The 12,595-nt window shown below is 43.6% G+C and overlaps 1 protein-coding gene across 3 annotated transcripts in view; it reads right to left on the bottom strand.

Moving 5' to 3' along the window:
* Positions 1-6,089: 6,089 nt before the first annotated feature.
* Positions 6,090-12,595, bottom strand: part of NPY2R (neuropeptide Y receptor Y2) — a 49,449-nt gene continuing 42,943 nt past the window's right edge. For 2 of the 3 annotated variants that reach the window (XM_083172142.1, XM_083172149.1), the window contains exons 2-3: positions 12,436-12,533; positions 6,090-11,913 (exon numbers count right to left, since the gene is read on the bottom strand). In XM_083172142.1, the coding sequence (XP_083028268.1) occupies positions 10,710-11,913; positions 12,436-12,497 (1,266 nt within the window). In that variant the 5' untranslated portion in view covers positions 12,498-12,533 and the 3' untranslated portion in view covers positions 6,090-10,709. The remainder of the gene's footprint in view (positions 11,914-12,435; positions 12,534-12,595) is intronic. The other variant, XM_083172159.1, reaches the window with a different exon arrangement.

Genomic DNA, 12,595 nt, shown 5'->3' with positions numbered 1-12,595 from the left:
AACTATAGCAAGGCATGCTGGGTTGTGTAGTTTCACAACAGCTGAAGGGCTACAGTTTGTACTGACTACCTATGAATTATCGCCTTTCCATTTATAGCTAGAAAACACATACTCCAGATAAGTCCAATAAAAATTATAAAAATAATGGAACACAACACTCTCTTAAAATATGAATTTATTTGGCTTTCCGAAACTAAAACACCTAAAGGTAGGTAGCATAATAATGAACAATATACAGTACATTTCCATAGAGAATTGTGGGTACTTGTTTCCTAGCACGGCCACACCGATTTACATCGGGGTGGTCGTGTCGGAAAAATCGGGTCGATTGCATCGCATGCGATTTGGTCGCATGCGATGCGATCGTCGCGACCGACCGATTTTGGACCCGATTTTTTTTTTTTGAATTAAATGTAAATCGGGTCCCTGGGACCCGATTTTACATTGGATTCAATGTAAAATATTCCCAACCCCCCCAAATGTCACGGCGTACACCCCACCCCACGATAGACGCCAACCCGAAGCGTGGCGAGCGCAGCGAGCCCGCGAGGGGCGGCGGTGCGCGTCCTCCGACCTTTTCATTCCCCTACTATCCACGTCGGCGTGGAGTTGAGAATAGAATAGTGTGGCGAGCGCAGCGAGCCACCGAGCCCGAAGCGTGGCGAGCGCAGCGAGCCCCGCGAGGGGACGCGGATACCTTCACAGGTAAACGCGTCCCTTCGCGGACTTCACAGGTGTCCGCGACGCCACGGACACCTGTGAAGCCCGCGAGGGGACGCGTATAACTGTGAAGGTATCCGCGTCCCCTCGCGGGGCTCGCTGCGCTCGCCACGCTTCGGGCTCCATCGTATGGAACGTGTACCTTAACTAAAGGTACACGATCCATAAGATATGTGGCCGTGCTAGGAAACAAGTACCGAATTGTGTGCTGCGTATGAATTTGCCACATTTATGGACAAATTTAACATACACTGTATATTAGTTAATGCTAAGAAATATTCAACTATGTTTTTATTACAGTATGTCTGTTGACCAATTGGGGGAAATTTACTACTTCACATGTGATGTTGCTATGGGCAACCAATCAGATCATGTCTACTATCTTCTAGAGGGTGCTAAATAAATAAGAAGTAGATTCTGATTGGTTGCCCATAGCAACATCACATGTAAAGTAGAATACACATCTTAGTAAATTTCCCCCATTATGTCAAGACTAGACATATATTTGGATGATTTCAACTTATAAAAACTGAAATTGTAGAACATCTGTAAAAAAGGCACACGTTATACCGTATATATTTCAATTTTGCAAGTGTAGTGATATCTAGAACAATAAGGGGTCAATTTGGCACAGTTGAAAAGCTTAAGGTAACCCTTGACCTCCCTCCTGGTACCACTCCTGGTACCACTCCTGGCCTGTTCTGCAACAAGCAACGGTGCACCTCCCTCTATCCATGATGCCATGAGTGCCGCACCATCCCTATTTGTACAAGATATTTCTTTCCCTTTTTTTTGAGGTGGCACGAACACCAAATTGCCTAAAAGCTACTGGGATAAACTTACACCTTTGACTTTAGTACAAATACCGTTAATCTTGCATTCAGTTTAATACAAAGAAGCAGATTATTGCTATTTTATTGCTATCTTCAGACATGACAATGCCTCTCTTACCTCAGGTAACTTCTCATTATCCTGCTTTGTGATTGGATAACACTGAACAGGGCAAACCATGGGACTTCCCTAGCCTTGATGCACCCTGTTAGACTGGTCTTAGGCCCCACCTCTCATCACTACCATCAGAGCTAGGAGAGTAGGGAGGAGCAGGGTGCTCAGGCTGTGCTGTGAGTCAGAATAGCAGCAGTGTCCCATTCATGCAAACCCAAGACTATAAAGATTTGCCTTGCACAATGGCAGGTGAGGCGTGGTTGTAAGCCACGTGCCAGAAGTTTATATAGAGGAAAGGATGCAGTTGTATGTTAAACACCACCCTTCAAATTGTCCCACAAAAGTAAAGGGGGAGGGTAAGAAGAAAAATACCCAGTGAAGCATCTAAGTGGTCTGCAGTGAGAGATACCATTTCAGAAGACAAGAGGGGCAGGCAGTGCCGGTGCGAGACACCGGAGCGCCCCAGGTGGGGGGGACACTCCGGTGCTCACCCGGCCGCTGTACAGGAGGGGGGTGCTGGTGTATGCGGCGGAAGGCCGCCGCGACGCTGGGGGGGGGGATGCTGCGATGCTCACCCGGCCGCTGTACATTGGGGGGTGCCGGTGATTGCGCTGCGTCATTTCCCGGGGCTGGGGGGGTGGCGGGGGGTATAGGAGGCCACTCGTGACACTCACCTCGCTGGTGCCACTCACCGCTGCACTGGTCAGGACCCGTGCAGCGGTTCTTTCTGCAGCTCAGCTGGTGGAGAGACCCGTCCCTAGTCCCTGCTGCAGCCGCTGACTGCTTAGCGCTGCTGCCACTGTTCCCCACTGATGCCAATGGTGAGGGGCGGGCGGGATCTTCTGAGACCAGTGTCTCACGACCAGCGGTAGCAGCGCTAGGCAGCCGTCGCCAGCAGCAGGGACGGTTTTTAGAATGCTGCTGCCACGATTATATTTGACTTAATTGTTGGGCTGAAGAGGCGCCCTCCAGTGGCCGCCGCCCTAGGCAGCTGCCTAAAGCTGCCTAGTGGTAGCGCCGGCCCTGGGGGCAGGTCTAATTGTCTGTGGCATGCCTGCAGTGAGAGGGAATGTGCCCTGTTCAGTGTGACACATGCAGGCCAGTGTTGGGACCCTGGTGCCATAGTGAAAATCCAGTGAGGAATTTCCTGTGAAGAGACTCCTATTAGTGAGAGTGAGTTCTACCATGTGATCTGTCATTTTCTTTTCCTGTTCAAAAGCCCGAGAAGTGCTTCCATTATAAGATTTAAGCTTGGCGTGAGGGGAGTCCCACTGAGGAGTTCTGAGTAACCATATTCTAAAAAAGCTCAGTAGTGCAAAGGTCTGTGTAAAGTTACCAACATACAGTATCACATGAAAGGTCACTCGATAGTTGGAGTCCATAGATACTGTATACAGTACATCAGGTCAGTATGCATGCTTGAAGAAGGTGTATGAGGGGGATGAAAGGAGAGAGAGACTTCCTTGTGTGACGGGATGCGCCGTACAATAAGGGTTTCCCATGGTGATTGAGACGAGGTGCGATGAACTTTGAATCTGTCCTCTATATACAGCATATGATGGACTGATATGCTGTATAACTACTGTGTCCAGCAACACAGGGTATTTGCTCTCATTTCACTTCTTACTCATATGTGAGAACTGTGCTGGAGGTGTTCAACATTACATTTAGCACTTTGCGTCTGTCATTGTGTAGCAGCTGCCATTTGCTGCCACAGCAAACCCTGGGGGCAGTCGCTCAAGGACCCCCTTAGTGATGGAAAACAAGGGATTGGGATGCAAAGCCATGTCCCATTACACAAAGCCACACCCCTGCTGCAAAGCCACACCCCTGCTGCAAAGCCACACCCCTGCTGCAAAGCTACATACACAAAAAGACTTCTAAGTGCCACGCTGTGGGTCTAATTCAGCATGGATCACTAATCAAAGAATTTGCAAATTAGGCAATTTATTACCGGTAAATTACTATGCATGCAGAGCATTCACATCACCCATGAATGGGACCAAATAGTGAAAAAATATCTGTATACATAAATGTCCCAGTTTGATTGACAGGAAGCCAAAGTTTAGGGGCAGAAGCATGTCTTTTTCGGGGTGTGTCATGCCCAGGTGTTATTCAGGTGGGTCTCTGACATCAGCAATGATCACTTCCAACCTGATTCTTGGGCAGATTATGGGAAGCTCTAGACCAGTGCAGATGGACAAAAACTGTTTAATGGTTCATTTTTGGCAATCGGATCAGGGAATGGATCACTATTTGCGATACATTTGCAATTTTGCCTGGGGCATTTTTTCTTTCCGTGTGGGTGGCGGCTTTCTGCTCAAAGGAAACTGAAAATTCTCTGATTAACGATTCATGTTGAATTAGTCCCTGGGTGTCATAGGGGGCAAGTGACACTCCTTGTGGAAAGAGTATCTATTCTTTTGCAGAATTCGATCTTATTATAAATAGCATTTACCATCAGCTGCAAGTATTGTGCTGGAGGAAGTAGAGCTTGTAACCATTACACATACTGTGGTGGATAAGGGGGCGTTTTCTTGTTTCAATATAGGAAGGTCTTGTTCACAATATTTGTTTATTTCACTGTACATGTTGTCAAAATGTGCCTCCTACATCAGGTACTACTGCCACAAACCATGTATTCGAGGGACCTGCTGATCCTGGTTGCATACCATTTCCGTATGCATAGCCATACCTCCCAACTGTCCCATTTTTCGCAGGATGGTCCTGGGGTATCCCATAGAGTGTAGGAGGGGGGCAGTAGGGAGACCTACTAAGCAGAGCAGTGGTGAATAGACACTGGGCTGTGGGCATGCCAGCAGCTCATAGAGTGGTAGCTATGCCCCCACATTGATGAAAACAGGGGCAATCACTGCACCCCTCTTTTTGGGGATTAAGCTGCTGTGTACGGGTGTCTAGCAATGGCCATCAGTGCGTCACCATAGATAGTGATAGAGCAAATGGACACTGATCGTAGAATTATATTCATAGACTACCATTAAAGGTTTTGACCATTGACCAATTACAACCTGGGGGTAGTGCCTCACAGGTGTACAGGGAGGAGCTATGCTCCATGCCCCCCCCCCCCCCCCCCCCATAAAAATAATTGAATATACCTCCTTATACTATAGAATGTGCTTCCCCTTCCCTATGTTATAGGTATAATGCCACTACCATACCCCCTCTCCATAGTATAGAATATAATGAGCTTCCCCTCTTTTTGTGAGAATTGGAACCTCACCCTTATTCTGGTTCGGACGGTACGGCCCGCGTGCGGCCGTACCGCCGATGTTTTTATTCTGCACATGCGCAGAGGTCAATCTGCGCATGTGCAGCCCCCTTCGCCGCAGACGTATTTCGTCCGCCGCAAAGGGGGCGTATAGGGGCGTGAGGGGCTTCATACCCTCATTTCCCTATGTGTACGCCCCGCGTTTCATGAGCGTTCCCATGCAAACGCGGGGCGTATGCATGGTAATGAGGGTATGACGCAACTCATGGGGGCGGAAAGCTGACGTCGCCGGATGTCAGCTCTCAGCCCCCATACAAGCTAGCACACGGACGATTGTCCGTGTGGTCTCAGCTTGCGGGAGCTGCTGGGGCGTGCGGACCTGCCTTCGATGGTCGACGACCATCGAATGCAGGGGGCAGCTCCCACCATGGTGGAGGCGTACGCCTCCACCATTTTTATGCGGATCGCCAGCCGTCCGTGTACGGACGGCCGTGGCGATCCGTCTCGTGGGCGGGGATTGGTTTGTGCGGCCGGAGCACCGTGTGCGGCTCCGGCCGCACCAACCAGAATAAGGCACTGTCTTTGGATCCCATGCATCGACTCATTCTAGCTGCGCTTCTCCCTGTATTATGCAGAGAAGGATGCTGACGTGCCACCCCTAGGTGCCGTGTCTGGTGGGAAATCCTGCACTGGTGGATGGTGATCCTTAGTAGGGACATATTTTCTTTTGTTTGTACATAAATCTTAACTGTCAACACTGAGTTTTATGGTTACTGAGCACACAATTCCCAGCATTTTTTCACCGAAGCAAAGGTAATTACGGGTCACTATTTCTGGTTGATAGTGCAGCTTTGAGCGGTGCTTCTCTCAGTTATTGGCTTCTTCTGCAAAAGCAGAACAGGATTCTGTCACTAGAACACATACAGCATTAATAAAGTATTAAAGAAAGGTGATAATAAATAGTTAATTACTTCACAAGACATACGGTATACACAGTATTTTAATAAACACATGACAGATATCCGATACAAAAATAAGATTAAGATTAACTATTTTATAGTTTATATAGCTGTTCCCTTCATTAAGGATTAAAGTTGTTTGGATAAATAACACAATGCTGATAAATGACACATTTTATCAGCTGCAATTCTGTTTTGTTTTTATTTATTGGTCTTACATGATCCTTTTTTGGGGGGGGGGGGGGCTGTCCAGCCGTTCCACCTGCCGACCGCTGCGTCCCACAGTGTGTGTGTGCGGAGTTGCGAGATCCCCTGTCACTCAGCTTCTTCACATGCACACAGCATCTTTTCTCAAGATCATGGCATTCCCTCAAAGCCATTCCTCCTTTTTATGAGGCCGGTGCAGGAGTCATGATTCAGGAACACTGTATGTTCTGAGGTATGCAAATGCTTGGTTTAGTGTTTATTTCACTACTTTTAATGTGGGCAAATCTAGACAAAGATGCCCGGTATTTTCTCTTCCCACATCCAAATATTTTCCTATTTGCTTGTCAGAGGCGTAACTCTTGGAGGCAATGGAGTCACCTGCCTCTCCTGCTCCAAATGGGCCAGATCTCCTCCACTACGAGTTTGAATCAGTTAATTGAAAGCTGAAACCTGAGACAGGTCACAGGTTCTAATCCTGAATATGACTGCTAAGAAATGTATTTCTTAAAAATATACAGTAATGTAAATAAATATAGTGCAATTATGTAACAAGATTTATATAAATATTTTGTGGTATGTGTATATATATATATATATATATATATATATATATATATATATATATATACATACAAGACAAGACAACTGGTGGCACTCCCCGTATTTCACAAAACACTCATAGACAAGTAGATAGTTTCAACGTTTCAATTGCTGTAGGAAATATTCATCAGGATACCATGACCTCGTATCCTGCTGAAAATTGCCTACAGCAATTCCCAATCTTTTTAGAATCACGGCAGCTGAGAGCAGTGGTCAGGGAACTCAGTCCTCATTACCCCACGCAGTGCATGTTTTGCAGGTCTCCTCACAGAATCACAAGTGAAATAATTAACTCCACCTGCGGACCTTATAAAATGTGTCTGGGAGTAATTAGTACACCTGTGCACCTGCTGGGTTACCAGCAAAACATGCACTGTGTGGGGTAATGAGGACCGAGTTCCCTGACCACTGGCCTAGAGTATCAGAATTTTCTACGGCACCCCTAGGCCCAAAAAAAAATATAGAAAATAAAGTAGATTGTGTTTAAATGTGGTTCTTATGTTCAGTTATGTGTTAAAAGGCAGGATTTGCTTCTGTTTGTACACATTTTATGATTGGCACCCATGAATCCCACCCCATCTTCATCACTATACGATCTTCTGGCCATGCCCCCAGTCCCTCTATCTCCTGTGAATTGACACAGTGTGCATGAGCACAGCATCTGTTCATCGCTGTCAGCATATATTCACCACCTTCCACAGCACAGCGAGTGACAGGTGGTCTCCCAACTAAGCAGAGCACCCCACACACACAGTGGGACAATCCCTAAAAAATTAAACTGTCCTACTTTTGGAAACTACTTTCAGGGAGATTATTGTCCATTGTAGAATGTGGAGTGTAAAGTGTGGCATGCAGCTGAGCTGGTTTGCCATGCTCCACCCAAAGGGCCCGTCTATCTCCGCTTAAAGGTGGATGTAGGCTTAAATGCTTGTTGCTAAATATTTATATTATATATATCAGTAGCAATATATTTTTGCAACTGTTAGTAGTAACATTCCTGCCTGCAAAAACTGGATTTCTTATTTGCATCTATTCTCTGTGGTATTTGTTTTCTTCTCACTCAGCACAATACACATGGGGCCTTATTCTGGTTCACTTGCAGAGGCAAATTCATTCTCAAATGGACAGAGCCATGTGCACTGCAGTGGGGGGGGGGGGGGGCAAATCTAACTTGTGCAGAGAGAATTAGATTTGGGTGAGGTTTTAATTCAAAGTGAGATCTATATTGCAGTGTAAAAATAAAGCAGCGAGTATTTACCCTGCACAGTAACAAAATAGCTCACCCAAATCTAACTCTCTGCACAAGTTACATCTTCCCCACCTGCAGTGCACATGATTCTGCCCATTTGAGAAGGAATTTGCCTCTGCGAGTGAGCCAGAATAAGGGCCATGATGACTATGATAATTATGCAATACATCTTAAATTAATGAAACCTTTTTGTAGGAACTATGCCCACACCGCCACATTCATGATATACCTGCCTATGCTTATCTCCTTTCTGTGCATGTCAACAACAAGCTGACTGTTATTTTTTGCATACACGCACACACACACACACACACACACACAAATATATAAAGAGAGAGAAAAAGAGGGAGCTCATGTGATGATGCAGCACTAAGTTGTGCGTGTGTGTGTGTGTGTGAGTGTGTGTGTGTGTATATGTATACATAAAATACTACTTAAAAGACCATCAAAATGACGGCTTCTGCAATGTACTTTTACTTTAAGCTGTGACAGTTTTTAGCCTACAAACTCACCATCCCACCCCCAGTCCCTGAGCCAGATTCATTAAGCTTCAAAAGTGATAAAATGGAGAGTGATAAACAGCCAGCCAATCAGCTCCTACCTGCCATGTCACAGACTGTGTTTGAAAAAACTCAGCTAAGAGCAGATTGGCTGGCTGTTTATCACTCTCCATTTTATCACTTTTGAAGCTTAGTACATCTGCTCCTATCTTCAATATCTGTCTTCACAGCTCATTTTCTCTATATCCAGCAAGTTTTATACAGATCACTGACCCTGTAAAAATTGCTTCTACTTTCTGTTATGACATCTTTTAGCACACAAAGAAGTAATTTGGTCCGTTGAGTGGCCTCTGGTGGTCAGTGGCGGTACTTCACCTCATAGAGCTGAGGAGTAGTTAGCCTTTCATATATATATATATATATATATATATATATATATATATATATATATCAGGGTTGCCGATCCTCCCGGAATTTGCGGGAGTCTCCCGAAAATCGGGTCTCCCCTCCCGGCCCCCGGAAGGGTGGGCAACCCTACCGGAATCAGGGGGACCCCCACTGAGCCCCCCGATCGCGGCATTTAAATGCCGCAATCCGCGGGTCTCAGAGGAGGGGGCGGAGCTAAAATGGCACAATCGTGTCATTTTAGGCCCGCCCCCTCCATGGAGATCAGTTTTTTCGGCTATTTGCCTTAATGGGGGCGGGGCTTAATGATGTCACCGTTAAGCCCCGCCCCCCAAACTCGTCATGAAAGATTCCTCTCCGGGCTTCTCCCGGAGAGGATTTTATGGAAGTCGGCAACCCTGATATATATATATATATATATATACATATATATTATATATAGAGAGAGAGGGAGAGAGAGACTGTCCCAAGCATATGAAAGTCATAATATTACATTAAAGTTGAACAAGGATTCATATTTCTTAGCAATCACTGATTATTGTTAATATGTCATCTAATAATGAATCTCTTTTAACAAGCAGGTATAAATTTCTTCATATAATAAACAGCAGGCCATGCCGTTTAGGGGCAAACACACTGCAACCTCACTGAATGCTGTCTTACAGTATAGCACTATTGGGAGAAACAATTCAAGGACATTTCACTCCGTACTGTAAAAGTATATTTTACCTCAACTGGGAATTAGAGTCTAGTACAAATGAATAATTCAAACATGATCCTCTGACAGCTCATGTACAAGACATCAATGGCTGCAGTTAAGTATATTCCCTACTATATGACAGATGAATTAAATATCTCACAGAAAGGGGTTTTGGCACTGCAGGTGAATGATTTAGGAGACTCATGCAAAACTTTACCCAGCATAACTGAGAATAGAAATGCTGTACTAGTTAATGATATATCCATAAAATAACCAATCTCATGTTATAATAAAAATACTAGCTAAATATTTGTTTTATATATCACTATTACACTACATGCAATTTCATGAAAAATGACATTCATAAACAATATGTAGATAATGGCACATATGAACTCTGTACACGTGTACTCTTGTAAACACAATATATAATATGTATATACAGTATATATTAAAAATGTTCATTGGTGAAGAGAAATACTGAAAAATAAACATTTGAATGTTTTACTATTTCTGGTTGGGCCCTGCAATGAAATTCAAATTTTGTTACTGTTCATTAAATAATTTGGGACCTCCATTATTGAATATCATGGGTACTGAATGGGACATAATGCTTATAATAGATAACATAACATTAGGCAAGGTTTAATAACATACATGTCATTACAGCTTACTAAACATCCCAGGTTACTGCAATTATCTGATAGGAGAAACGTGCATAGAACAATACTTCTCTTGATCAGCTGGTTCTTTTCCACAATGGGAATGACAATTAAGGACAAGTATATTTAACTGCACTTCTGCCAAGACTAAGGTAAGCAGAAAACCTGCAGCGCAAATACATTATCAAGCAGACACAGCTGTGATAAATAAACAGCCACCGGGACTTAATTATGTGTTTAAAAACACAATATGGAGTAACTTTGATAAGTAATTCCAGTATAGTCATTTATACTTGTTTGTACATAAACCAGCAATTTTAACATGGCATTTCCCTGTGGTATCATGTCACAAACAACTTTCTAATGATTATTATTCAAGAAATCTCAATATCCCTTTTAATTTTGTTCTTAGGTCTTTAGCATGTCTTCTTTGCTTTGTAGCAAGGCTAATGTCACCAGTAGTTCCACTTAAAGAACATTTGTACATTCTTTATGAAGTCGCGTTTGTCTTCTGATAAAATCGCTACCTAGCATTACACATTGGTAGGCTGTGTGGAAGTGCTCTGGCAGCTGTCAAGTGGGCCATTAATCTCTTTGACTTGCAACTGTTTCTTATTGGCTTGATAGGCTACAGACACTTCAGGGTGAATAGAATCCATCCTCTGTTCACATTTAAAAGCAGTAAGAAAAGCTGTTCTGTAATTGTTGTTCATCCACCCATAAAGGATTGGGTTGGCAAACGTTGAACACATCGCAACCACATGAAATATTGTATAAATGAGTTTATATTCATTCAGGTCCAAAACGTTACTATCAATATCACTTGCAAGTTGAAAAGCATGGAAAGGCAGCCAGCTTACGGCAAACACCACCACTACAGCTACCAACATCTTTGTCGTCTTACGTCTTCTTTGGTGATAGTGATCGTTTCCTCCGCCGGGACTCACATGGTTTTTCAGTTTGGTCCATATTCTTACATAAGCATATGATATGATGGCTAGAGGTAAAATATACTGAATCAACAACATCGAAATACTGTAAATGGTGCTGTAATTAAGATGCCCACCTGGCCACGTTTCTGAACAGACTTGAATTTGGAAATCTGGTGATATGACAATAAGCGAGTATTCCTTGAAGATTGCCAAAGGGCTGGCAAGTGCGGCACTACAAACCCAAGTAACGCCTATGATCATAAAGCAAATTTTGGATGAAATTTTGCTCTCCAGGTGATATACAATGCATCGATGTCTGTCAAGGGCGATTACCATTAGTGTAACAGTGGATACTTGAACTGCAAGACCTTGAGCATAGGTCACTAAATGGCACAACACTGTTCCGAACTTCCACTCATCCAGTAGAGTATAGACCAATGTAAATGGGAGACACAATGTGTTCACCATCAAGTCAGACACAGCCAGATTCACAATGAAATAGTTTGTGACGGTGCGCATGGTTTTAAACTTGATGACAACATATATGACTAGCGAGTTGCCAATCACCCCTAGAAGAATGATGGAACTGTAAGCCAAGATAAGAATCACCTGGACGCCTATTAGCTTTGTAATGTCAATCAGCTCTGGCTTGGGGACCATCTCATTATAAGGTGTGGTGAGACCACGATCATATAGCCATGTATCCATTTCCATTTTATTATCCTCCGTGCTGTTTTCTTCTTTCCCTGATGTAATCATTCCAATTTTCATTGTGCAATTTTCTTCGCTGCAGAAATGGAAAGTCCTTTAAAAACATAAATGGCATAATTACTATTAGGCTAGAAGTCATGTTGTAAATGCATTTCCTTCAGTTTGGAATGTAGAATTAAGATTTAGGCCCTGATCACATTATTGACAACAAGATAATTACAATTCTCAAACCAGAGAAGTCATGACTGGAACACAGGGTATAATTAATCTTAATCAACAACAGTTCTCAAATATCTCAATGCAATGAAAGCTGACCACGCAGGAAGCTGTGCATTTATAACACAGGACTATAATTTCCTTTATAATTTATAGAGGCTATAAATTGTACTTACCGTATATCACGTATATGAGCATGAATGGAACTTAGTGTATATTGTATTAGTTAAGGCTTTGTATTGATGCATTATGAAACATATCTTAATGCTCAATCGCACATTTGCTTACAATGAGGTAGATTATGTAATTTATATGATCAAATTCCAAATGAAACATATTTCTTCTTATGGGGACAGGAAATACGCTGTAGACAATAAGCAAACATCTTGAAGTAACTTACACTGAGTCCCTAGCAGATTCAGACATCATGTGCCCCAGAGATATTCTCCTGCGTTCTCTCATACCAGAGCCCCCTGCATATCGTGGTAATGGAGCTTACTAGGAAAAGCATAAGAGGAAGATGGCTGATGGAAACATACAGTATAAACAAGGTGCAATAA

This window comes from Crinia signifera, chromosome 1 (genome assembly GCF_055691185.1).
Source record: "Crinia signifera chromosome 1, ASM5569118v1, whole genome shotgun sequence".
NCBI classification, from domain to species: Eukaryota; Metazoa; Chordata; class Amphibia; order Anura; family Myobatrachidae; genus Crinia; species Crinia signifera.
The sequence above is the reverse complement of the archived record's forward strand: the minus strand, read 5'-3'. Positions and strand labels throughout refer to the sequence as shown.